The sequence below is a fragment of the Electrona antarctica genome (assembly GCF_951216825.1).
Source record: "Electrona antarctica genome assembly, chromosome: 5".
NCBI classification, from domain to species: Eukaryota; Metazoa; Chordata; class Actinopteri; order Myctophiformes; family Myctophidae; genus Electrona; species Electrona antarctica.
This window is the reverse complement of record NC_136810.1, coordinates 31442856-31470738: the sequence shown is the minus strand read 5'-3', so window position 1 is coordinate 31470738 and position 27883 is coordinate 31442856. Positions and strand designations below refer to the sequence as shown.

The window sequence follows — 27883 nt, the reverse complement described above, 5'->3', positions numbered from 1 at the left end:
AATTAAAATGCATTGGCTGCAGTACAAACCACATGGAACTCAGTGATACTAATTATTACTACACGATCAGAGATTTATTGTCCTATCACAGCAATGCCCTTCCCAGTCACGGCATTTATTTTACAAATGTATCCTATATGGGCACAGAAATTTACAAGACCTTAGGGATCCTTTAAGCCTGATACATGCTTCATGCAGTCTGTGTGGTATACAGGGTAAATACAAGTATTGATCCCTGTGAGGTAATAATTACTTCACTGCATTTGACCCATCCTAACTATAAGGAGCAGTGTGCAGCCACCATGCTAACTATAAGGAGCAGTGATGTAGCCAAAGGGGTGCTCGGGGAGTTCCGTGTCTTGCTCAGTGACACTTCAATACAAAGCCTGGATGAGCTGGGGATCGAATCGGAGACCTTCCAGTTCCCAGGCTGCCGCTCTACCTCCTCAGCCTCTGCCGCCCCTAATGCGGCGCCATGAAACCACATGCCATACCATGAACGTGTAGCCACACACCTTCAATATTTTGTAACTACATGGTGCACTGACCGAGTTGGCAGGTTTGGCTTCAGAAATAACAGCAAAGAGAGAACAAGGGTACGTCGCTATGTCCACTCTGTTCTTTGAACCGCTCTTATTGCAATTACTATTAAACAGTCTGAGGTTTATAGAGACCACGAGCGCCTCCCACTCCGTCAAGAAGCATGAACCAGGCTTTGCAGTGCATGTTGACAGTAGATCCTTTAGCACTACTACAGTTTATGATGTACTGCAGGCCAGGGTCAGATGAATCATATCTGTGAAGACTCCAGCCACAGTGAGGCGCTCTTGACTCGTGACTGCTGGCAGTCCACCTTCAGCAGTGCTGTCACAGCACCCTCTATCTTTGACATCCACACTTTCTGTATAAAACACAAAACACAACAAGGGGGTGTGTGAACAGTGTGCAATCTAATGGTTTTTGCATGTCAATGGGCCAACGGCTTGAGTGATGAACACATTACTAAAAGAATACTGGATGTTTTATACCTTGCATAATTGTAATGCCTAACAATTTTACTAATGTCTGGCTGGGGCAAAGATGTTGTAAAATGAAATACCATAGCCTTAAAACGACCCAGAGGTGAGTACCAAAGAGCTTACTTACCAATATTATTGGTGGGGTGTCACTCCCTCTCTCCACTGTCTTATCAAAGGCATAAAAAGCCCCAAAATATCTTAAAAAAATATATACCCCTGTACATAGGCGTGTATATATTCCAGGGAATGGTTTCCAAAAAGAACAAAAGGCAAGTTGGCATGTACAGTAAGGTTATTGTTATGAAGTGTGTGTCATTTTGCTTAATTATCTAAAACATCTTAGTAATTTGTACGCTGCCCAGGTGTGACATGACATTGGAAGAACTATCTCAGGATTATTATCTCGCCTACTGAAGATTTTTGTAACACCCAAGGCTACCAATGAACTTCCACCTGACTAATCCACTTCGAGTTAACAGACAGCTGCACATTATCTTAACCCCATGTGGTTGCTGTTCAGATGGGAAAGGTTTTTAAATGATCCACATATTACATAAGGTATAATCATTTCTGATTCCCATGAGAAGACTGCTAGGGCATGCGATCTTGCCAACAGAAATTCATCAGTGCCAACGTAGTCCTGCAGCTGCATTCATGTGAAATGCTGGTATGTCTTATGAAACATATCATGGACAAACGCACACATTCCTGGTTTAAGAGAGACAGCGTACCTTGACAGACTCGGACGGAGCTTGTAGGATGAATGCACCTATGCACTGCTGGTATCGGTTCTGATGCATGATTATGAAAGAGTGAGGCAGGCCCGATGCTGAAAAGGAAGGGTTCAATAACATTAGTTCTAAACACCACCCCTGTAATAGGGCCAGACCGATATCAGATGGGCCAATATATTGACCATTATTTGGCTTTTTCAGTATCTGCAATTACCCAGCCGATATGTCCCATTTTAACCACTTGAAATTGTTGCCGATATACAAGTTCACACGCCGCATAAAGTTGTGATGTGGCATGACCTTGTAGATCGGCTAGTTTAGATTTCTTTTAATAGGGCTTCCGCTTAGGGCTTCCGCTTAAGTGGTTGAATAAAACAATGTTCAGTTCAAAATCTATACCAAATAAACATTCACAGAGAGACCAACATGAAACAAAAGATCAAATATTCATCTACTCTGTTGTCTGCTAAGATAAATTAAGCTAGATAAATAGCACAATCACACCCTCCCCCGCACCACCCGCTGCAACCTCTAGTTTTCCATTCTCATACCATCCCTCTCTCTAGGAACCCATGGGGGGGCAAAAAGGAGTTGTAGCGGCCAACCGATCCAGAGCAGAGCATGACAGTTGTCAGCAGCCAAAACACTACACCCCCAACCTGAGTCTCATCCCTCCCTAGGTCCCTCACCTCACCTCACCTGTACATTCCATTCATTCACGTTCATGTGCACTATTGCCTTAACCAAAAAGTCGACTAGTCTACTTTATTGATGATACAGTATGCACATGGCTGCCATCTTGCCAGCAGACAGCTTCCCATAGACAGCCCATTCATCCAAACAGAACAGTCCTATCTAATTGTATTAAATAACGTCAAACTCACCAACATTGCAACTGTACAGAAAGCTTGAATTATCCTCTATCTGCAATGTGTTTGTTTAATAAAAATCACACCCGTGTGAACTGAGTGGTGTAATATAGCCTGTCTGACGTAATGAAATCATGTCTGACGTAATGAAATCACACCCGGGTGAACAGGGTGAACATAGCAACCATGCTCATTTTTTCTGCACTAACAAAGCCAGTTGTAGGAGTGGTTTACACCACTCAAAAAAATCCACTGTAGACATATGAGCCACTCCCTGTCAAGAAATTCCCTGCAGATGATGTTGGAGTTTGGAAGTGCTCGTTGACCATCACTCAACAGCCCATGTGTACCACCTGTACAGGCAGCAGGAGGTTGCTTTACTGATAACGAGTGATTCCAAACTCTGACAGGAAGTAGCTCATAATAGGTCTACGGTGGATTTTTATGAAACAAACACTTTGCAGCTGTACGAAAAGCTTGGATTGTCGTCTTACTATCTGCAATGTTGGTGAGTTTGACGTTATTAAATAAAATTTAATAGGACTTTTCTGTTTGGATGAATGGGCTGTCTATCGTTGACACCCACCGGGCGAAGTCGACAGTCACGTTTTATTTAAATGTAATTATTTGTATCATTCATTTTGCTCTGTGTGTACAGAATGCAGACTGTCGGATTGGTTATTGTCAGGGACAGAAGTGTTTTTTTTTTTTCAACTGTTATACTGAATTATTTTTTTCCGGTAACCAGGCATCGACTGTTGTCAGCCATTAATTAACCAGCCCTTTGAAGCTGTGGCTCTGCCTTTGATGTGCTGCTGCATGTGCTCTGTCCCAGTGATTGACAGGCTGAACTGCACTGTGTCAGAACAGAAGCTGTGAAATACATCGAAATCCAACTTTGGGGAAAAAAATATATGTTGAAAAAGGTGTTTGTTTGTTTTGAGTAATATGGCTGTCTGTTGCTTATGTAGTAGGAACCTTTGTAACAGGTACTGCGTGACACAGGAACCTGTTAATGGTTGCACATCGGTTCACATTTGAGCTGGAGAGTGCATTGCAAATTAATTTAATAAACTATTGCCAGGTTGGATAAATAAAAATAAATGGGGAAAGGGAAGGCACTTTCTCCCAAATATAGGCAAGACATACATTATTTATTGTTTATTGCTGCTGCTGCTTCTGCCTCCGTGCAAGCAGCAGCAGCAATGTTGGGGGTGTTAACCCCCTTATGGCTGACATAATGAATCAAAAAATCCCTCATTACCCTTGACGTAAATGACGTAATCGCTTTATTTCCTATAATCGGGGGGCTTAATGTAGCAAAATGTAGCAACCTTTAGCTTGTTTGGCTAACGGTCGATGTAATCTACCTAAAACCGGACGAAATCCTCACGCGCGCGGTCTTTATGTGAATCTCTGCGTAAAATGCGATATTTGGGACTTGATTAGAGCTTAATTTGACTTAGTTATTAAAATAAACGATGATAGCTTAGCATCCCGGACATCTGACTGTGTAACACAGTGCAGAAAGCTAGAGGATGCTGTGATCAGCTGACCGGAAATGACATTGCCAGATTCCCTCTATTCGGTCAAAATCGGCATAATGGTGAAGTTACCGCCACCATCAGGACTCGGTGTCTAATACTATAGGATTACCGTGCTAGAATGAGATATAGTGTGTATGTCACGGATTTTTCTATTGGCATTAAAATGATGAATTAAACATATGAATAGTGCAGGTAGAAGGCACAATCCACTCTTAATTAGGGTGGCCATAAGAGGGTTAAAATGTGTGCATGTCTGCGTCATTGACCGTACAAACTTATATTGTTTTTTGTTTTGTTGTTTTTTCCATCCATTTGCAGATGGTGGTCAGTATCCATATTGCTTGGTAAAGGTAACCCTCTAGTCTAAAGAGACGCAAGGACACAGGTGCCGCATTAGTCTGTTGTCTTGACAGGAAATAAGAAAGGTGGCGGGTCAGGTGAGGCAGTGAGATAAATAATGTCATCCAAACAATAACAGATGGAGATTATGGCAGCTATACCTGACGCATTGAGCTGGTCCACATTCTTGAGCTGCAGCCGGTCCAGTGATATGGGCTGGTCCAGAACTGTGAAGGTGCTGCCGTCCTTCAGCAGCTGATCCAGCTCCAGGTTTTGTGGCGGTCGCATAGGACTCTGTTCTGGTCCAACAGACTTCTGCAGTAGATGTGGAGAAAGGATGTTCAATAGTGAGGAAACATGGTAGATGTGGAGAAAGGATGTTCAATAGTGAGGAAACATGGTAGATGTGGACAAAGGATGTTCAATAGTGAGGAAACATGGTAGATGTGGACAAAGGATGTTCAATAGTGAGGAAACATGGTAGATGTGGACAAAGGATGTTCAATAGTGAGGAAACATGGTAGATGTGGACAAAGGATGTTCAATAGTGAGGAAACATGGTAGATGTGGACAAAGGATGTTCAATAGTGAGGAAACATGGTAGATGTGGACAAAGGATGTTCAATAGTGAGAACATATAGAAGGACTTGATCTATGACAACCTGCTGATGTGCAGTAAGTTCCTTAGAGTAAACTCTGAGAGATACAAGCCCGCAAATGTCCTTCTGGTAACGTTTTCACACTCTCTGAGTTACAGAACCGTCTATTTTGTTCCTATAACGACTTAAGAAGATTTTACTGTGTCCTCGACTCACTCAAGTTCACATTCCCAAAAAAGTGAACAAGAATTGAAGTACCTTTTTGTTTCTCTTCATTTTTGTGATCAGGAGGAATTCATCGAACAGGAACACGTACACGTCGATCAGCTTTGCGTTTTCTGGTATTAAATGGAAAAAAATGAAATATTTTATATATATATATATATATATATATATATATATATATATATATATATATATATATATATATATATATATTCAGCATGCTCCGATCAACAAGCATGTTCACATAATATACTACAGAGCTATTTCTATTAAATAAGTTTCACCTGTGAGCACCAGTTTTCCATCATGCAATAGGCTTCGATGAGAGATGAGGTTTTCCAAAGTGACAGCTTTCAGGAGGTGTTTCAAATTCTGGGGGGGGAAGGGGGGGGGGGGGGGGTCATAAAGCATATATCTTTTTTATGTATTGTATTTACAACACCAATAAATTGATATGAATTATAAACCCCCTGATACCGGGCCTAATTTACCAGATTATATGCGATAACCTGTAGCATAGTAACCCTACCCGGAAATAACCTCTTTTCTGATATGCTGTTATCAGTTGGCATGAATTTCTTCCTCAATCAAAATAAATAATCGCCTATAATGACATTCCTAAAACATGGATGCCAGGTTTAAAGGTCCTTCACCATGAATTTAAACTTTTCCCACTTTTTTTACCCAATTTTGAACAATTCTCATCATATTTGGGTTTTTATGTACAGTATAGTGGTCTCACAACAGGCCAACTGACTTGGTGCTACTCGTGATGTCATTCAGTATTTTAGCCGTGACGTAAGCACCCCCTCCAGAGATACTTCTGGGTCCTACTGTTTGTGTCGCTTTTGTTTCCCCATAGTTATACTGTGTACAGTACCTCCGTCGGAGCGGTGTTGGAACCGATCTGAGACTAGAACAACCACTAAAGTCTCATTTTACAGCTTTCCTTGCAACAACAAAGCTACTGGTCTCCCAAATCCGGCTGCGACAGGCTGTCTGCCCCACACTGATTACTATCGCCATTTTATTTCATTGCATCAACTGAATCCTCCATTAGAGATCGTATTAATGCAAACTAGATTTAATGTACTCAACCCTGCACACATTCTAAATATGCCCCCAAAATATTGTACTGAGCAAATGGACTGTTACCACCTTCAATAATAATGATTATATTTTGTCCACATCATATATTTTCTTTGTCATGGATACTTGTACAGAACATTAATAATTCTACTCGAGTTGGAAGCATTAAGAGCCAAGACCCATTTTAACCCTCAATGGCTTCCTTTCTGAAAAATAATGTTATTGTAAAAAGATTCACGTGTTTAGATATTGCCATTTACATTGAGAAGCGGACGGGAGCTGGTGCCACTTGGACCCGGACGTAGCGTAGGACTACAAAATGACGTCGGACTAAAATACCGAATAGGTATCTTCCTAGTTTGTATAATCCCTCCTCCCCCTCTTCAGTTCAAAATTTGCATTTCATCTTTGGAGAGGGGAGTAGATGGGATGAGTGTGTGGTGGAGAAAATAATTTGCATACACAGCACCCCCACCACATCAGGACATTTAACCCATTCTGGACGGGAACCCCTTTTGGTGTTTTAACTAAGCATTATGTTATACTTTAGCTATTGAAAAATAGCAGATCTACAAGCTCATAGCGCGCCACCGAGTGGCGCGCTATGAGCTTGTAGGTCTGCTATTTTTGAAACATCGTGAAAATGCGGCACAAATCTTTGAATATATATTTTTTCAGAGGACCTTTTTTTTTATTTCGACGTCAGGCCTAAATGGATTAAGCTCACACCATTTGAAATAAGTTTGAGGGACATAAACAATATGATATTAAATGTTAAAAATACGTTTTAAAATGCATGTTGTAGTGTTTTACAGCGAACAAACACAGACCTCGGGAACGAAGGCACGCTTGTCTCTCTCCCACACAGGCAGCCACACCAAGGCATCTCTCAGTTGTTTCACCTTCTGGTAGTTATCCAGCCATTTCACCTTCCCTTCTAAATCGCCTGGACACAGAGTGAGATAGTGGAAAAACATTGTTATGGACTTATGGTCCTTGCAGACTGATGCTATTTTCCTAAAAACACTGGACCTTTCTGCGCAGTTAAATTAAACTTCATCATTTTGCTGTAGGTTTATCTTATTTTATAGACAAACGAACAGTTAGAATAGCAAAGCAAATGTCTGAAAAAGAAGAATATCTCTCTCAAGAAGTCATTTAAAATACATTGTAATACTTTCTATGAAGCCCATGTCTTTTATGTATTATAATAGGGCTAGACAAATTCAATATATCATTATTATATACCGTCATGAGACTAGATATCTGGGATTTTTGATATTGTAAAATCATGATATGGCAAGTGTTGTTTTTTACATAAGTGTTGGGTTAATCATGTTCTATTTTATACTTAAAAAATCACACCCGTGTGAACTGAGTGGTGTATTATAGCCTGTCTGACGTAATGAAATCATGTCTGACGTAATGAAATCACACCCGGGTGAACAGGGTGAACATAGCAACCATGCTCATTTTTTCTGCACAGACTAGTAAAGCCACCCGGGTGAACAGGGTGAACATAGCAACCATGCTAATTTTTTCTGCACAAAAAAGCCAGTTGTAGGAGTGGTTTACACCACTCAAAAATCTTTAAAAAAAAAAGTCTAGATACTACGGAGATGACATGGAGGCAGAAATGTGAGTATTGGGATCTGGCTATAGTCTCGTCAGTGGTGGGCAGGAACTTTTCCCCTGCGACACCCAATTGTGCATTTCCCGTCAGTCAGTTGGTCACGCCCCATATATGGTCATGCCTCGTGACATCACTTGATGTCATCAATATTAAGCCCATATATGGAAATCCATGATGTCAATATTGGCCAGCAACTCTACATCTCACCTCAAACCCTTAGATCTCCATATATGGAGCTGACCTGTTCTGACATTCCATATGTTGATCCTTCCCCATCCATCCTTCCTCTTCCATGTATCCCTTTTGACTGATACCTGTTCATTTAAACTCTAGACAGGCCTGCCCCAAAGTTATTAATGCAGCCACGGCAAAAACTAACAGGCCCGAAAAACAAGGCCCGGCCCTACCTGAGCCCTCATCAAATCCTGTACACTCAAGACACTGCCACCCTTAGATCTCCATATATGGAGCTGACCTGTTCTGACATTCCATATGTTGATCTGACCTCATCAAACCCTGTACACTCAAGACACGCTCCATATGGCCAGTACAGAATTCATTCCATATGTTGATCTGACCCCCCATGCCAAAGCGCCAGCGCTCGCCCAGCAGTCTGCTGTCACCCACGTAGATGCGTGCACGCGACCTCGCCCTTTAGGGCGAGGTCGTCTTACCGGTATGACAATTATAATGCACTGAGATACATGCCAAAAGGTGTGATTGTACATCATCATAATACAATGCTTTATAATGTGATTAAGTATTACCACAGAAGACAATACCGATTTGTCAGCTTAAGCTCCCAGCCCAGCACAGTGTGTTCCTTAGGTATTCAGCCTGGAGACCTACTACATTTAGATGGACTAACCCAGTTACTGGCGTCACATAATCCCTTCACATTGATATGAACAACATGGCATGATACTACATGATACATTTGGCATGATACTCTCATAGCATGGTTAGCAGAGCTCTATTCTAGCATTACATCTCAATCTCAAGTTTTTTATAGCTACAGTCTGTGTGTGTGTGTGTGTGTGTGTGTGTGTGTGTGTGGGGGCATGGGCGTGTGGGCATGGGCGTGATGGTACCGTGGCGTGAGAGATTAAACCACACACCTTTTCCAGTAAATATCCCCCACGCCCACAGGACATTGGCCTGTTCATTGAGGCCAGAGTCACAATAATATTCCCCTGACACACCAACTCCCTGTTGCAGCGTTCTTGTTGCGTGTTCAGTGTCACACCCATGTAATGGTTATGGGAACACACGTTTATCAAAGAAAGGTGAAGCCAGACTGGTTGGTTTATTTGAAATTACATGAGACAATCGCGTTGAGGCGTCTCTAAGCAGCTATTTCTCAAACCCTGACAATCTAGTTACAGAGTAAACCACCAGTCCGTGTCTCTACAGGCACAGACATGCCGTGAATGGCCATTTGGCTTCAGGCCAAAGCATGCCCAATCTGTTTGGACAGCAAGCTCTAAAAGACATGAATTGGTATCTCCTTGCTCGTGTTTACTTAGTGAATCTTTTATATAATGGCCTCAGATCACAAGATAAGCTCCAATGTTGTGTTAAACAAAACACATCACTAACCACCATGTAATCCACAGGTCCTGACGAAAGCAAATGCTATTAGGGATATTTCACTTTCAAATAAAATAAACATTATTTTTGTCTCCACCAGGCCGAAGGCATGGGGAGAGAGTATGTTTTGCACTCCGTCTGTGTGTGTGTGTGTGTGTCCGTCTGTGCGTCCGTACGTTACCAGCTAATCTCCGGCACCGCTAACCCGGTCGATGCCAAATTTTGCACACACACACACACACACACACACACACCAACTTTTGCGCGCGCACACACACACACACACACACACACACCAACTTTTGCACAAACTTTTGCACACACACACACACCAACTTTTGCACACACACACACACCAACTTTTGCACACACACACACACACACACACACACACACACACACACACACACACACACACACACACACACACACACACACACACACACACCAACTTTTGCACACACACACACCAACACACCAACTTTTGCACACAAACGTTTGCACACACACACACACACACCAACTTTTGCACACACACACACACACACACACCAACTTTTGCACAAACACACACACCAACTTTTGCACACACACACCAACTTTTGCACACACACACACACACACACACACACACACACACACACACACACACACACACACACACACACACACACACACACACACACACACACACACACACACACACACACACACACACACACACACACACACACACACACACACACACACACACACACACCAACTTTTGCACACACACACACCAACTTTTGCACACACACACACACACACACACACACATCAACTTTTGCACACACACACACACACCAACTTTTGCACACACACCAACTTTTGCACACACACACACACACACCAACTTTTGCACGCACGCACGCACGCACACACGCACGCACGCACGATGAACCTCTGCCCCAAATTTTCCAGAACAGCCTGTTATAGCGCCACCAGGAGGCCAACTTTTTGAAAAGTTTTGAAAAACTTTTTTGGATATTACACCAAAAATCCCGCAAATCGTTATACACTATCTCTAGTCATGTGCTCAAGCCGGATCTGATATTTCATATTCCATCCTAATTGGCCAACATTGGCTTTCAAAGTTTGCAGGATTGGCCCGTTTTGAACAAAAAGCCTCAAATCAAGAACGCAGCGTGCAATTTACGTGAAATCTTTCACGGACTTTCCTACTAAGGTGAGGAATATATCCCACCCTTTTCACATTGGCCTGTTATAGCGCCACCAACAGGTAGATTTTTGCAAAACACATTTTTGGAACAAAATGCCTCAAAATTGCCATCCAAGGCATAAGAAGAAATGTCACCCTTTTCACATTGGCCTATTATAGCGCCACCAGGAGGCCACAACCTGACCTGCCCTAGTGGAGACCTGTGCCCTGAGGGGCATTTTATCTAGTATTTTATTTTATTTAAGTAATGGAAAAATCGCATTAGAATGTTCTTCTAAAGGGTGAGGAGGGCTTGATTGTTCATATAATTATGTTTATTTGAAAGTGAAATATCCATTTAATATCCCTTTTATCACTTGAAACGTGAAGGAGAGTTCCACTTGTGAATGTGTGTGTGTGTGTGTGTGTGTGTGTGTGTGTGTGTGTGTGTGTGTGTGTGTGTGTGTGTGTGTGTGTGTGTGTGTGTGTTGCAAGAGTCATAGAACGAGCTGAGCAACAATGTTATTACTCCAGTATCAGAACGGGCTGAGCAACAATATACTTATGCCTGTATTATACTTATATTCGGCATGAGAATGAAGAACAGCGTAGTGTTGTTAATGCCTCATCATTAACAACACTACGCTGTTCTTCATTCTCATGCCAAGAAAGTGTCAAGGATCGTTAAAACATTAACAGAATCATGAGGCTGTGCACTCTGTGGCATCAATGGGAAGAGCTAGTTCCCCTACGCAGTCAGACTGCTAAACGAACGACATGACCATTGACTGTCCCCTCATATGCATCATGCATTCTGTCTCTATTTGGACTGTGATAATTTATTAGTTCCCTTTTCATCCATCATGCACTTTAAAATATCACCATGCACTTTACTTTGTGTTGTATGTTATGTGTTATGTTGTGTTTATGTACTACGGTTATGTGGGAGCTCCCTTGAAATTTCGTTGTATGCTCAGTGTATGCTTGGTGTGCAATGACAAATAAAAGTCTATTCTAGTCTATTCTAATATGGCGATATGGATGGAGACGTGAAAATTCACATCCAGGTTAAAATAACTAATTTTCTGTTATTTCCAACGAGCGAAGCGGTTGTAAGACATAAAAGATATAATTAGAGTTCATAAAGGTCTTTGCATCTTGCAAGTCCAGGCTTTGGACTCAAGGTTCTACTAAAGATTAACGTTGCATTTTGAGGATTCCTGATATTCAGTGATGCAGAAGAGAATAATAATATGATGCTCACATATGGACGTGTCCACCTGCTCCGCTATGACCTGCAGACCACTGGTTTCTTCCTCCGTCCTGCACCTCTTCCCAATGTTCCTCAGCAGGAGCGGGTAGCGAGTCAGCCTTTGCAACGGCGCCACCAACAGGTCACGCAGCTGCAGCCTCCGACACTGCTCGTTCCTTTCACACCACTGAGAGAGCGAAGGGGGGGGGAGGGGGGGTTAATAGAGAGACAGAGGGAAAAACCCACAGAGAGAGAGAGAGAGAGAGAAAGAGAGGGGAGAGGTTAAAGGAGAGCAGGGTCAGGGAGAGAGAAAGAGGGAGAAGAGAAGAAAAAAAGGTCAGGGCGGTGGGGGTGAAAGGGAGCGCTTGTTAAGACACGATGGAGAGAAGGGGGGAGGGGAAGTGGAAGTTGAGGAAGGGGAATGTGGAACAGAAAAATGATCTCCAGGAACAAAGAAAAAAACAACAACAACAATGGAGTGAGGAACTGGGTTGAGAGGGAAAGTTACACAATGCAGAGAGACAACTTGTCACATTCCAACCCTGGTGAGCCTTAGTGACCGTGAACAGGTCATGGTTGTTTACGGAGCAGCGTTGCATGTGTGTTCTCTCTTCATTCTTGGCCCCCGCACTGCACTGCCTGCGTGGTTGTCAAGGTGCACCGCAGGCGTTCTTATTTACTGACGCAAAATAACCTGTGCAAGGGGAGTCGTTGCCGTGTACCTTCACATAAGAGCCAAAGTCCTCTCTGGGTTTGAGGCTGTCCAGATAAACCAGAGCTGCGGAGTAGTTGAGGCAGTACTTCTGCAGACAGTAGCATACACTCTCGTGGAAAGCCTGCAGGCAGAGAAGAACAATACTTAATGCATGCCAGGTAACAATACTTAAAGGGAAACTTATACAACAATACTTAAAGGGTTACTGACATTTAGAACATTTAGAACACTTTCCTGGGGGTCTTTGTGTGCAATATGTGGTTTTAGATATTTTAGCTGTGAGCCCAGTGTCTCTGATGTCATAGACACTGGGCTCACTTCCTTCCTGGACTACAATTCCCATAATGCTTTGGTGCACTGCTCCTCCTTGTGATTAGGGGAAGGGTTGTCTTACTGAGACAACATGTAGTCCAAGGTATATGAAATGGAGGTAAAGTCACCAATATCATTTTCGCTATGACGCAATTCCAGACGGCAGATTCGTCGCACCATGGGAGCCAAACTGCACCGGGAAATTCGGCAGAATGCACTGGAGTCAATGAGAGCTCAGTGACCAGCTCATGAACATGAGCTACACAAACAATATTTCTGAATGACTGAGATCTTTTGTAAAGTAATAGCTTCTGGCAAAAAACAGAAGACATATAACACATTATTGTCTGCTGTGTTGCTTTTCGATGTGTACACTGTGTAATTTTATAGAGGTATCTAAAAAGCAAAAAGTACGTTTCTGAACGTGCCAAGTATCGTGAGACTGTCCACCGTTTCCTGTCTGGCAGCCAAATCTTGCGATACCCCCGGAACAGAAACGATACTTGCTGCTGTTTAAATCCTCAAATAAAATGATGTACTGTGCACTCTGTGCAAGTGATTAGAAAACAAACTGTGATAGGTCTTCTTTTATATGCCTGAACCGATTGTATGACACAGGTCTCAATGGTTCATAATTAATGTTTGTTATGAGCTGGTCAAGTTTGCTCCATTTACTGCTTTGTATTCATGTAACTTCCGGTGCGAGATTTGGCTCCCATGAAAGTGTCATAGCGTCACGTGACCATGTCACTTCCTTCTCTAATCTTCCTTGATGTAGTCCAGGAAGTAAGTGAGCCCAGTGTCCATGACATCAGAGACACTGGGCTCACAGCTAAAATCTAAAATATCTAAAACCACATATTACACACATAAAGACCCTCAGGAAAGTGTTCTAAATCTTCCAAAAGTCATTAACATATATTTTTTTGCAAAAAGGGTGAAGTTTCTCTTTAACACAATGAGCACCGGATTCTTTCAAAATAGGAGCTTGGGGTCCCGCTTTTACTCTGAAAGCCCCCCCCCCCTTACAACAAAGTAAGGCAACTTTAGGTTATAAGGATAAAAACGTGCGGTTTCTGGTTTAAAATAAAATGTAGTTGTTCAATTCAATTGATAATAGTGCTATGATCACTAGAACTAGTAACCACATGAACCACACAAATTCTAAACTGGCCCCCGTAAAAAGAAAAAGTCCCCCCAACCCCTTTTTCCCCCCCATACTATACATGTTTTTCCTCTCTTTTTATGATGATTTCCTGTTTTTCATAGAAGTGTATATTTGTACATTTGTTCTGATGAATTGAAAATGGAGGACCCTGATGTAAACAAGTCTAGTGCTTTTAGGTTTCATCCTCAAAGTAGCAGTTTTTGTATTGACTTGTGCTTTCGTTTGAAATGTAGGCTACCCATTCTACATACTGTGAAGAAAAACAAATCAATCAATCAATGAACCCTACCGTCCCTATTCTGAGGGCAAACATATGGCTAAAGTAGCCCATTGGATTGGCTATTTTTGGTGAAGAGATTTGGTGTTGAAGGAAAAAGGAGGGGGACCCACCCGCCTAATCCCGCACACACTGTGTTCACTTACAGAACAATTTATGAAAGTATGTTTCGGTCAACTGATGTGTGTATTATTATACTTGAGGGCCACAATTATAGTGGAATTTGAGAAATATACATTGTGAGGAGCATTTTTCTCCACAAGAGAAATGGTCGTTTTATGGCTAAAATAAATTTGGGGAGTAAATAGGAAAAGATTCAGGTTGGAGTTGGGATTAGGTTTACAAATTGGGGTTAGAATAATACCTGATTTACACCTACTTAATTGCATGCCTGTGTTGTGCACTGGGAATAGGCGATCAGCTATTTTCTGCTTTAGGGTTGGGGTTAAAAACGGCAAAAACATTTAAATTAAAATGGCATACATATAATCTGATGTCCCCACAAGTGTAGTAATGCAAACGCGTGCACGCGCGCGCGCGCATGTGGGTGTGTTTGTGTGTGTGCGTGAAGCTATAACATGCCTTGCTCAGCTGCTCCAGCAAGGTGGGCCCGCCACCCTCCAAAGTGCCTTTAATGACATGTAGGAGGTTGTTCAGGAAGCCAAAGCTCACCTGGAACAGAACACAACAAGGGTGACATCAACACCGGCTCTTTAACACACTTACCCTGTCGTCAGGTTAGTGTAATGATTACTGTACATGACGGAGAGGAACAGAGTCCACATTACAAGGAGACATGATTAAAAGATAGCTGTTCACTTCGACATGGACCCAAGACATAGTTGTTATATGATAGTGACATTTAATTACAATATTAAGTTATGAAGTATGATGGCGACATTTAATTACAATATTAAGTTATGAAGTAGTGTTATACTGTCATTTCTGCTGTTAATTGGGCCATAAGCAATGACCACGGCAGTTAGAAATCTGTATTTAATATGTATTATTGTTGCTGCTCAAGGTTTCCAAAACTAAATGTCTTTTTGTAACTACACCTCTAAGGATGTGTCCAACAATTTGGTCCAAAGTTATTTATTTATTTTTCCCACAGCTGAAAACCCAATGTGCTCTTCTAAAACGTTGAAAATATTCCTACTCTCTGCGACCAGATAAAAACACCAGACATGAACATGCAGCGCAGAATACACACTAAGTCTTGTCATGCTGCTGGCATTTCCATCGTAATTATGCGGCACTCCCATTGAGATGGATAGATAGACACAGCCTTTACGCAGTCATTCAGGCCGCTGTGATTGTTTTTAGTTCGGCTATTTTCTGCACGGGACACAGTCGAATTATACATTTTCAGATTTGTTTTGTTGTGAATCTTGCTAGGCTCTAAGCCATGTAGCCTTTTATTTTGTCATCTCTCAGTGGACAGTTTCTGCATTTGCGTCAGGTCTCACCAGACAGAGCTCGTTGAGATTAGCAAACAGCCTCCAGGAGTCCACATCCGTAAGACAGTTTCTCATCCGCAGGTTAGTCAGTGTAGCCAGAAACACCTGAAAGCCCCAAAGGAATAATGCATTGCACTTCCATTTAAATATTACTTTCAATTGTCAAGTGGTGGAAACAAAACAAAACAAAAAGATACTTTTAGCGGTACCTTTTATCTAACAATCAACACAAGGCAGGTGTTGGGTTGCAGTTCTGTCTGTCTGTCTGTCTGTCTGTCTGTGTGCGTGCGTGCGTGCATGCGTGCGTGGCAGCTTTAGTTAAGAGTCAGTCACCTCCTTGAGAACCATCAACTGATCCAGGAAGTAAACACACTCGCTGGTTAACAGTTCCCACACAGCCTCCTGTCTCTTGTAGTCCTGGGGTTCAGAGTCCGTCTCATACTGGGAGGACTGGTCTCGCAGGAAGTCAGCCAGTGTCCAGTCCTAGTGACAGACAAACAGATCAATGGATGGGCGGGGAACACAAACAAACCACATAAAGGACAAATGGAGCAGAAAGAAATAAGAATACTTGTCCCCCAGGGCACTATACTAAGTATGATCCTTTTTCCCCCTCAAAAATAATCTCACAACACATTGCAAACGTGTGAGTGTTGTGAGCCTGTAGATCTGCCATTTTTGCTGGATGTTGCGCCCCCAGAATAGGGACGCTAGCCTTGTGTTTAAGTGGTTAAATCAGGCAATGTTAAAGGGATATATTTCACTTTGGGTCATTTTAACATCTACTAAGGCTTTTGTGACAGTTGCTTGATGCAGTACTTGAGACAATTGATATTAATTTTGTCAGACCCCTACCCTTCCTATACAAACACATGAATTGTAACTTAAAACTCCATTTTAACCATGATAGATCCATCGAAAAAACCCGTCCTTGGTTCTGGTCACTGATATTGGCCTTCTAATACGTGAGGAGGCAGTGATATCAAGCCTATGTCACTGTCTGGGGTGAAACACAAAAGCCTGAGTAGACGTTAAAATGACCCAACACATATATGAAAGTGAATATCCATTGGAACATTATTTCAGGACATATTTGTTACTGCCGTTTCTTTACAAAACCAATAAAATATGTTTAAAAAAGTGAAATATCCCTTTAACAGAGGTGTTATTCATGAAATTATGTTTATCTACCATGATTTACAAAGTCGCCAGCATGGCCAATAATATTTTCAGTTGACATAATTACCTTATACTTCTGAAAGTGTGTCTCTCTCCAGTCTCTGATCTGTGCCGTTGAAAGATATTTTTCAATATCCGATGACGTGGCGCTAGTGGGTGTTTTCCCTTTAGTCTGTGCAGTGGAAAAAATATGTATACCGTATGTAAAGTTAGGTATAGTAAAGTTAGGTATAGTATAGCACACACTCAAAAACTAAACTAATGCGATTTCGGCAATGCAATTTTCTTTTTTCTTCCGATAGTATTAGCTTTTGCAATCTCTACACTGACCTATCTGAAATAAAACATAAACATGCAAAATGATGTATCGTTAAGCTGCAATTCTGTCCAACCTGTCCAAGCCGGGATTCGAACTCGGGTCTTCCACAAGGTTTCTACCACTGAGCTAAAATGAAATGCCCTCTTGGGCAGGATTCAGGCAATACCTCAACCAATTGTGTTTCTATCCAGAACACAAGGTCTACATTTCTCAGTAGAAAAGCAAGGAGACAACCTCCATTCCCCACAGTTCAACATGAATGATTTCAGGTTTTGGTACCGAGCATTGGCCAGTTTATTGCACGAAATAGGCGCTCTCTCTCCCCCTCCCGATCTCCCCCAAACTATGACCTTTGTCTACCGTTGCTCCAGAAAACATTTACAAAAAAATTATGTATGATAATAACCAGCACTTCTTCACACAAGTGTGATTTTTTGTTATTAAACGGTCTGCACATATAGTAATAGTGGTGTGTTCATAGTATGAATAGTGTTCATAGCTACTGTGGAGTCAGTACTGCTGTATGGGGTCGAGACATGGACCCTCGCAGTACAACAGGAAAAAGCCCTGGATGGAGTCTACACAAGAATGCTACGAATGGCACTAGGTGTCAAATGGACGGACCGCATCAGACATGTGGACCTCTATGGGGACCTACCACGGGTCACGGACAAAGTCAGAGAGAGAAGGATGAGGCTGGAAGGGCACTGCGTCAGGCACCCAGAACTTGAGGCAAGTAAATTGACTCTATGGGAGCCAACCCAGGGCAAAGCCAGGAGGGGAAAGAAGCGTACCACCTATGTAGACATGCTGCGGCGCGACAGCTTGGCTAACAACACTGCAGAGCTCAAGAACCTGATGTTGGATAGGAATTTGTGGAGGGCAGCGATCCAGGAATCCCGAGTTGGTGTTGGCTAGACCTCACTCTCGCAGCAACTAACTAGTAATCGTGGTTCTCTGTGATTTCCTATGACATGAAACTAGTAAAGATGATGCAGATATTTGTGTGTAAAACTAGCAGTTTCTGTTAATGCAAAACCATGGTATCACAGACAACTGTCGTAACACCAGCCACACAGCACAAACATACAGTAGACCAAGTTGTATGACAATGCCAGAAGTCCCCTCATCGACAGCCGTCCTAGACCTTATCATGATGTTACCACATTTATGCAACTATGTATGTGGAAACACTAAGCCAGCCGCTTTTTGCTAATGGTAGCTTAAACATGTTTGTATGTATACAGTACAGTATATTCAATTCATCTTTTCTTGGTAGTTAAATTTAAAGGAAGTACCCCAAACACTAACCTCACAGGGAAGCCACAGGTGAGTCTTAACCGACAATGCATGCCGGGAGCCACGGGTGAGTCTTAAACAGTCACGCATGTGTCTTAACCGACAATGCATGCCGGGAGCCACAGGTGAGTCTTACTCTTAACCAGTCACGCATGTGTCGGACTGTTGCATGTCGGACTGTTAGCATGTCAGACAACGTATGCGCCCCAGCTAACTAAATGTATGCTCAGTGTGTGTGTGTGTGTGTGTGTGTCTGTCTGTTTGAATATTGTCCCATGCTACTCTGTTTTGTACTGATGGAACCCCCTATGGAAGCCGACATTCTGTGTCTGGTGTGGTTGACTACTGCATGGAGTATCACTACAGTTTCAAAGCTACAGGGCATGGGACAAAAGTGAAACAGACAACCATCAATCTGCTTTGAAACATTAGGTCAGTGAAAAAGGTACTGTCCAATCAGACCAGCATTTCAAAACATGCCCCAATGATGACACTCTAGGTAGACCTCTGTTACAAACAATCAGAAGATATCAACAATAAAAAAATGCATACCGTGCTACGCCTCGAAAAAGGCCACTTTGACTTCTTGGTATCTGTTAAAATTATAACACAAGGCATGGGGTAAGAAGAAAACAACAAAACTGCCAAAGCAAAAAATCTGCAGTAGAACAGATGGGATTAGAAAGCAAAACAAACAGAATAGTGTGCTGGCGTTAACTGTGGCCAAGGGTGGACACTTAAAGGAGTTTTTGTTTGTCATTTGGGCATTTACTTAAATTACATACACATTAGCAGGCTTTGAATGCACAGTATAGATATATGCCATATTGCCATTATATTATTAGAGATATCATGAAACTTTAAATTCAGATGATGTACCCGAGATGTTGGAATCATTCAACATGTCAGCTACCCCATTGGATACAAATAGATCCCCTGGTGAATCCAATCCTGGTAAGCTGACCACCACAGAACTCCGTCTCCTCTCCTGAAGCCTATGAACACAGAAATGTAGGGAATAGAATAGAACAGCCAAACTGACAGTAATGAAAACAAGCCAACAGAATGGAAAATGCCTCAGGGTGCCTCTTAAGATCATGTCAAAGATGTTAAACAAACATGATTAGAGGAAGATTCCCTTCAATGGCGTGGTGGTTGGGTTGCTTGGCTGTAGGAACCATACATTCTCCCTCTCATTTCAGATCCAATCCCGCCAGTCTGCCATCCACACTTCCCCTCCCTCTTAGCTTTCTTAACACGCGTCTTAAAAACATGCACAAGGTAGGGTTTCCCACACTCCTTTAGATAGTATACCAGCATAGTTTTAAAGGTCAAAACAGTAGAAATGTAATACTTCAGGCCATATAAACGAGGACATAACGTTCCTTCTTACACTTATACCTGGTTCAAATACCAACTGCACTTTAAGCAAATTGATTTTTTTTGTAGTCTGAATAGCATACATTCTCAAGTACAACTATTATCTCAAGTAGAATGAAGGTACTGGAGTACTGGCTTGAGGCGTGGTGCAGCCGCAGCAACCCCCTGTGTCTTGGTAATGTGCAGAAAGATAAGAGACTAATTGATCAGCACATTTCTCTCTTCTATACTGCAAGAGATGGACTGACAGTGTAATGGTGAGAATTCCGCTGGCCTCCTTTTGGAGTCAGTAACCAAAGCTTTGCCAAGACCGGAAAAACACAGGCCTGCCTTTTAGCCTCGGGCAAAGCTCAGACAGACAGCAAATGATTTCACGTCCATGTGTTGTTGTTATTGGGGGATTGCTGTTCACAGAAATATGCACATCCGCATACTGAATGTCAGAATAAAAATTTGATGGCATCTGATGAATGTTATCCAATCATTAAATCAATTATGCCTATCCAACCCTTGATATATTATAATTTATTGAACGTTTATAACATTTGGTAATTTGTTCTGTAGTCCTTACAAGAATAAAGATGTTATAATAATACAATGACAGATACTTAAATATCAAGCCATAGTATGATTGTGTGTCGAAGTTAACCATAGACTCAGTCTTGAACCAGAATCAACAACTGTCTTCAGAAATGAGGCAAACGGCAACCTGACAGGCTCTGGGACTGCTTCACAGTACCTAGACAATAAAATCCTTCGTGTAAAAATAAGAGTCTATGCAATTCGGAAACAAATGTCCATTTGGCAATGGCAACAACAGACCCATATCAGTACATTTGTTTCCATTTGCACATTCTCAATAGTTGTAAATGGATTTTACTGTGTACTATTATTATTCACTATTGCAGTAATGGTGTAAAGAAATATAAATATATAAAATAAATGTGATCCATTATACTCAATTTGGTGTGAAACTGTGAATAGGTACTTTATGATTTGTATATACTTTGTCCTTATGGTATTATGTATTTTATGATTTGCATATATTTTTTGTTTTGGTTTTATGTCCCGTTATTGTACTGTCAACCCGTTTGGGATTATGGTTGAGCTTATGAATGTCTTATAGATCTTGATCTAAGTGTTTAATAGAAAGAAAAAGGGGAAATAATAACAGAAGGGGGTTATGTTGTGTCCATGTGCTATAAGTTCATGTATTGTCCATGTCCTTTTCTGTTTAATAAAAATATTGAAACACAAAATAAATGTGATTCCAATAATTCATTGCAATATGACAATTGTAATGAGATCATAGTTGTTATCTTTGCATAGCAGCGGTTACTAGGAGGACGTGATCTCGGGTCATAAGGAAGATGTGGTGTTTATGATAACAATACAACTAACAGGAACAGAATCAGTAGGGGAAGCATGATGGTTTATGATGTTGCATCTACCATGGTGTGTGAATATGTCTCAAAAGAAAAATTCAGTTAGCTTCCTCTATAAGAGGCCTACATTGGATCACATACATGTTAAACAGTGCATAATGGCTTTTCTGAATACTGTATTTACCATCCATAATGCTTTGCTTGCATAACCACGATCTCTCCTTGTGTAAATCAACAATACATTGACTAAACAAAGTGCATATAGCACATAGCTGGAGGGCCAATATGTACACCTGAATGTTAGGTAAGTCTCATGGATAACTGTGGTAACCCAGTAATGTTTTTCCCCCCTCCAGGAGACTTTTGTTGGGCTCTGAATGCACCGCCTGTTCTTTGCTCTCACTCCCGGGCTGCGTTCCCTCAAGTAAACTGATCCAACTCTCTGAATGATCAATGTATATGCAGGCAGTCGAAAGTGGTGCTGTGAGTCCTCAGCAAAAGAGGTATTTGCACACAGAGTATGAGAAGTGGTTGAAATATACTTACTAAACACCGTTTCTGTGGTCACCTCCTCACCGAAAAGTTAACTGGACTATGAATAGACCTTTAGTCTGTGTATCAAACTAGCACAACCAGAAAGGGCCCTGGATGGAGTCTACACAAGAATGCTACGAATGGCACCAAGTGTCACATGGATGGACCACAACAGAAATGTGGTCCTCTACGGGGAGTGTCGGGGACCTACCACAGGTCACAGACAAAGTCAAAGAGAGAAGGATGAGGCTGGCAGGGCACTGTGTCAGGAACCCGGAACTAGATGCAAGCAAACTGACACTATGGGAGCCAACCCAAGGCAAAGCCAGCAACCACCTACACAGAAGCACTGCAGCGCAACAGCTTCACTAACAACACTGTAGAATGTTAGATAGGAGGGTATGGAGGGAAGCAATTCAAGAGTCCCGAGTTGGTGTTGGCTAGACACATGCATATCAAATCTAAGTTTTAGTAGTAAAACTTTGTAGTCAGTAAAACTGATTAGATTTAGAATTAGCTTTTTTTTTTTTTTAAACGATTTTTTTAAAAAACGATTTTTAAATCGGTCAAAATATTGGTAATTGGCGGGCTGCGATTCTACAAACTCAGGATCGAACCAAACAAATCTGGTATTGGTCGTAAGAAAACACACAAGCATCACCCCAAACCAGGTTTCTGCTTAATTGCTGGTACCCTCACAATGCCATCCTGTTACTTTGCGACCACAGAATGCTCTCTCTGTAGTCCCTTCTGCTACAAGTGGCACACACAAAAAATGGGTGCTTTGTTCACGCACATGATGATGCCCAAAAACTAAACTGTCCTGACCAATGGCTTGTTGTTTCTGGTGACTATAAGGGGCACAGTGCCAGGCTGTAATTACAGGGACAATAGCTGCCTAATTATCCCATGAGGAGAAGAGCCCAGAATCCCATTAGGAGAGGTGTGGGTGGCATTAGGGGAAAACTCTTAATGAGGGTTGGTCTAGTCCACACATAACCATGGGACTCTCATAACTCGACCCAGCGAGCTTATGCCCCGTTAACAAAGACGTGACACAAAGAATGCACAATGGGCCTCCCTGGGCTCCAGGTCCAATCATCGTCACTCATAAGTGCACATTATGCACAGGACCCGAGTCCTGTGCATTAACTGTAAAGTCCAGTTAATTCAACTCTGAGAGTGTACTAACGGGTCCATTTAGTTTTGTACCCTCTCAGAGTAACAAATGGATGGATTTGGCATGGAGTTTAGTCATTTTAGATCAAACACCATTTTGGTTAATGAATTTGAGATGTTTATGAAACAGGAAGGCACAACGGTTGATTGTATAAAACAGAACTGGCTCAGAACTACATGGCAAACAAATTTTGTTCCCCATTGTGATGGCAAATGCCCAGAGCTTATCAGTTACCAGTAAAATTTTACTGTCTGTGTGAAATGCAAATATGTTCTGTCACAATGTTGTAATTGGGGGCCTAGTAAGCCTGGTGTTTTGCAGCTCAGTCAAGAGTACACACTACACAGGTTGATTTGGATGGACCACATACCTTTCGGGACAATGAATGTTCTCCTGCAAGATGAAGCAAAACAGAATGTTAGTGAATGACCACACTGCAAATCCTGAGTGTTGATCCTTGGGTGCTTTTACGCTTTCAGAGTTAAATTGGCTCTCCAATTTCCAATTTCGCTGTGCGTGATTATACGTCCAGAATGAACATAATCGCTTTAAAACCGTGTGCTGAAACGTAAAACGTGAAAATAAAAAGGCTCCATCAGAGTTCAGCCCTAGTTGTCTCAAACTATTTTTACATTGCTCTCTGCTCTGAAAGGATGTAAGATATTTCTGTGCGCAGGCTTACTGTGCACTAACCATTATACAGAGCTATGGGCCCCACTACAACTAGCCATATGCCACTATATCACTTTCAAAGACATTCAAATTTGAATCGGTGTTTAAAGTGGTCACTTGCATTCAAAAGCCGCCGATATCTGAGGAGAATGTCGGGGCGCTCTATTGAGAATGTGCTCGGCTGAATACCGCTAGCCGATGAATAGGTCTCCCCATTATCTTTCTCCATCGCTCACTGACCCCTCCATTATTGGGTGACTGCTGACTGCGGTGAATAGGGGCCCCGGGTAGGAGCCTTCCCAGGGCCCTCTAGACTGTGGGGTTGGTCAGAGCTGTCAGTGCATGTAACTGCTGATTCATTTGCTGTCAAAAGCTTGCATTGTGTATGACCACCAGTCCACCACAGGAGGTAAAGGTAGAAAGAGAGGGACATGTACTGGCAATTCAATTAACCACTTAAGCCCTACAAGCTCACAGCACGTTGCATCGCGATGTGTCGTGAGTTTGAAGATCTGCTATTTTTGCCATTTTTCTAAAGAATTAAAAAATGTTGTACGTTTTTGACACAATAGGGACAGTAGTGTCAATGTGCTTAATACACTGTAAAAGTGTTTAATGAGTCCATTTGGTTACATTTGTACACTCTCAGATGGATAAATTACAGGATGACAGCTTCGGGGTGATATTTGCAAGAGGATTGAGTTAGTAACAACTAGGGAATCAAGGATCAAGTGATTAAAGAGGAATTGGGCCACATGCATTATTTGTCATAATGCTGCATTGAAAAAAATATTTTGATCAATGAATCAATTAGTAAAAGCTCACCTGAACGTCACTGTCAGGAAACTCAAAATCTTTCGCCACACTCTGAAGCACACACAGAGATGCTGGCCTTGTGGAAGCTATGCCATTGTCAAAAGTCTTTGATCTATGTGATCTGCTTCTCTGTCTGGCTGATGATGAATTATGGTGTTTCACATGCTGGATTTCTCCATCGGACACAGACAGGGGGCTTGCTGCAAGTGGAGACTTTTGCCTGTGTGCTGGGGATACAGGACTAGTGAGGGCCGGCAAGTCGCCTGCACCCGGCTCCTCCTGTGTGCTCTCCATCTTGACAGGGTCCCGGGGGAAGTCCAGCTGTGGACGTCGGGTGCTTCTCATCCTTCTCAAGGTCGGAGATGTGGAGATGCGGCCCGGTGCCTGGCGGTCAAATTGTGGTGCAACCAAGCCGTCAACATCCACCAGGGACGTGTGCCTGCGCTTGGAGTGTGTCCGTGCCAGATCTATGTGCATTATAACCGGGTTGCTTGTCTGAGTCTGCTTGTGCTCTGTGGACTGCTGGTCTGTTTGTGTCTGTGCATTCGCCACACCTGCAGTGACAACACCATTTTCTAGCCGAATAATGTAACTCCAGTCCAAGTTATTGTCCACGTCTTGGTCTTTATCACTCAGGATAACCTGCTCCAAAGTAGACATGTTGCTCTAAAAGGCATTGTAGACCGGCCAGGATCTGAAAATGTGTGGTCTAAATAATGATCCTGATTCTTGGCTCCCAAGTGAGGTGAAGTCAGATGATAATCCAGTTGAATTCCAGAGATTTCATACCATTCAACTTTCAAGTTCCTGGGGGGGAGGGGGGGGATGCATTAATCCAGTATAATGTATGTATGTGTACGAGTTATGCCGCCGTCGGCCCGAATGTCAACCATCTCGTCACCTCGCTCTTTCCCTATAGGCAACTTGAATCACCCTCATCCCCGGCCTAACCCAAACATGATGCTCTGTAAAGTAGCCTAATAGACAAGAGATTATTCTAGGTCAGTAGTCAGTGAATCTGGAAAACAAAAACAATGCTTCCTTCAGCACAGAAGAAGACAGCACTATTGGTCTCTCTCTGTAGCATCTTTTCTAGACTGAGGAAAGTCGTATTAGTATCCAGTGGTGGAAAGTAACTAAGTACAATTTTGAGGTTACTTTACTGGAGTATTTCACATTTTCAATAGGCCTAATCAGACAAATATTGTACCTTTACTTCACTACAATCATTTTTAATATTTAGTTACTACAAATCATACATTACCCACTTGAGCCTTAATGCATTTTGGCCATTTAGCAGATCTAAGCTCACAATGCGTAGCATCTGCTATTTTCAAAAGATCTTTATACATTTTGAACTTGTGAAATTGGACATTCTGCATAATTGAGTACTTTCTACTTTTAGTACATTTTGATGCCAATGTTTTGTACTTTTACTTAAGTACATTTCGAATTCCGGACTTCTTGTAACAGATCTAGAGTATTTCTATATTATTGAGTATTGATACTGATTAAGTTGATACTTTTACTTAAGTAAGAAATGTGAGTGTCTTTTCCTCCACTGTTAGCATCTATCGGGGCAAATGTTGTAGCCTATAGCCTTTGTCACCTCAATGGTAAGCATTCAGAGTGTGGCGTGGGAACAAAGAGAAGGGACCGCAGCGACCCGTACACCTGTTTCAAGTTTCACTGTCTGTGTCTCTGCTGCGGGACACCATGTTTGTAACCCTCATTGTGACAGCAAACAGAAGAGGTATCGTGTACAAAGTGAGAGACATATTAAAGGAAAATAAATGATTGTTTTTAATGTTATAGACGTGCGGACTAAACTTACAGAACTCCTCACACACGAGGTGGCCAAAGGTGAAGTACGATCTAAAAAATAATAATAGTAGCTAACTCGCACGTAAAACATTGATATCACTTTTAAGGAGGAAACGCGACATATATCCTACGTGTGACAAATTAATCGGGAATCGCCTCCTTTTTACTTACAGCTGTCGCGTCTGCTGCTCCCATGTTCACCAGTGGTGGATCATTCACTTTGTGCTGTAGCGACGAGCCGACGACGACTAGGCTGGACTCTGTCACGTCAGTGTGACTATAGTCCGAGGTACGACGGTGTCGCTTGCCAAAATGTAACAAACTGCGCGTGGGTCCTGAGCAGCTGAGTTGAGCCTGGCAGTGCAGTGGTGGCACGCAGCCCAATTTAAATTAAACCGGTCCTCATACATTACACTAGCTCTGCCACACACACACACACACACACACACACACACACACACCCTTTTCCCCATACTAGGATACTGTCCCTTTTTTACTTTTTGTTTTTATAGAAGTGTATATTTGTACGTCTCTAAATGTTCTGATGAATTGAATAGTGTGGACCCTGTTGTAAACAAGTAATGCTTAAAATGGTGTCGTCCACATCATGCAGTAATTTAATGTCCCATTCTGCATAGGCCTACTGTGTGTCAGTGTGTGCATGAGTGAATCAATCAATCAAGACTGGACCAAAATGGCGCATTTATATAGCGCCTTTATCCAAGCGCGCATAGATTGTGCACATTTACCCATTCATACACCAATGACAGAGGAAACCATGCAAGGCACCAAGCTGCACATCGGGAGCAATTAGGGGTTCAGTATCTTGCTCAAGGACACTCAACCCCTGAGCGCCACCGCCGCCCGGAGCAAGAACCAGAGCTAACATTATACAACATGCAAGTTGCAATAACTCTAAACTCACTTTTTCCCAAATAGTGGGTATAGTAGTCTAGGGACCCATTTGTCTTTTTTTTCCATTAATAATTCATTTCAAATTTCAAACTTTATTTTGAAAATTGAAATGTACCCATACTACAGCCTGGTAACAAGATAACTCTCTCTGTCTCTGTGTCTCTCTCTCTCTCTCTCTCTCTCTCTCTCTCTCTCTCTCAAATATAATAAAATATTTTTCTCGGTTGTCTCTCTGTCTCCCTCTCCCGACAGAGCAAGGCAATTCATTGTATTCAGTGTATGTAGAATGGACCCACATATCAAACGAAAGCGCAAGTCAATATAAAAACTGCTATGATTGAGGACGAAACC

General features: G+C 42.1%; 1 protein-coding gene across 1 annotated transcript; it reads right to left on the bottom strand.

Moving 5' to 3' along the window:
- Window positions 1-52: 52 nt before the first annotated feature.
- Window positions 53-27257, bottom strand: plekhg7 (pleckstrin homology domain containing, family G (with RhoGef domain) member 7). Its single transcript, XM_079501566.1, has 17 exons — window positions 26789-27257; window positions 24803-25600; window positions 23676-23698; window positions 19706-19821; window positions 19379-19419; window positions 17276-17380; window positions 16363-16512; window positions 16039-16134; window positions 15152-15241; window positions 12820-12933; window positions 12110-12284; window positions 7252-7367; window positions 5617-5704; window positions 5366-5445; window positions 4670-4823; window positions 1751-1848; window positions 53-901 (listed from the first exon to the last, which is right to left on the bottom strand). The coding sequence occupies exons 2-17, from the start codon at window positions 25451-25453 to the stop codon at window positions 791-793; spliced, it is 2208 nt and encodes a 735-aa protein (XP_079357692.1). The 5' UTR covers window positions 25454-25600; window positions 26789-27257; the 3' UTR covers window positions 53-790.
- Between the last annotated feature and the right edge of the window lie 626 nt (window positions 27258-27883).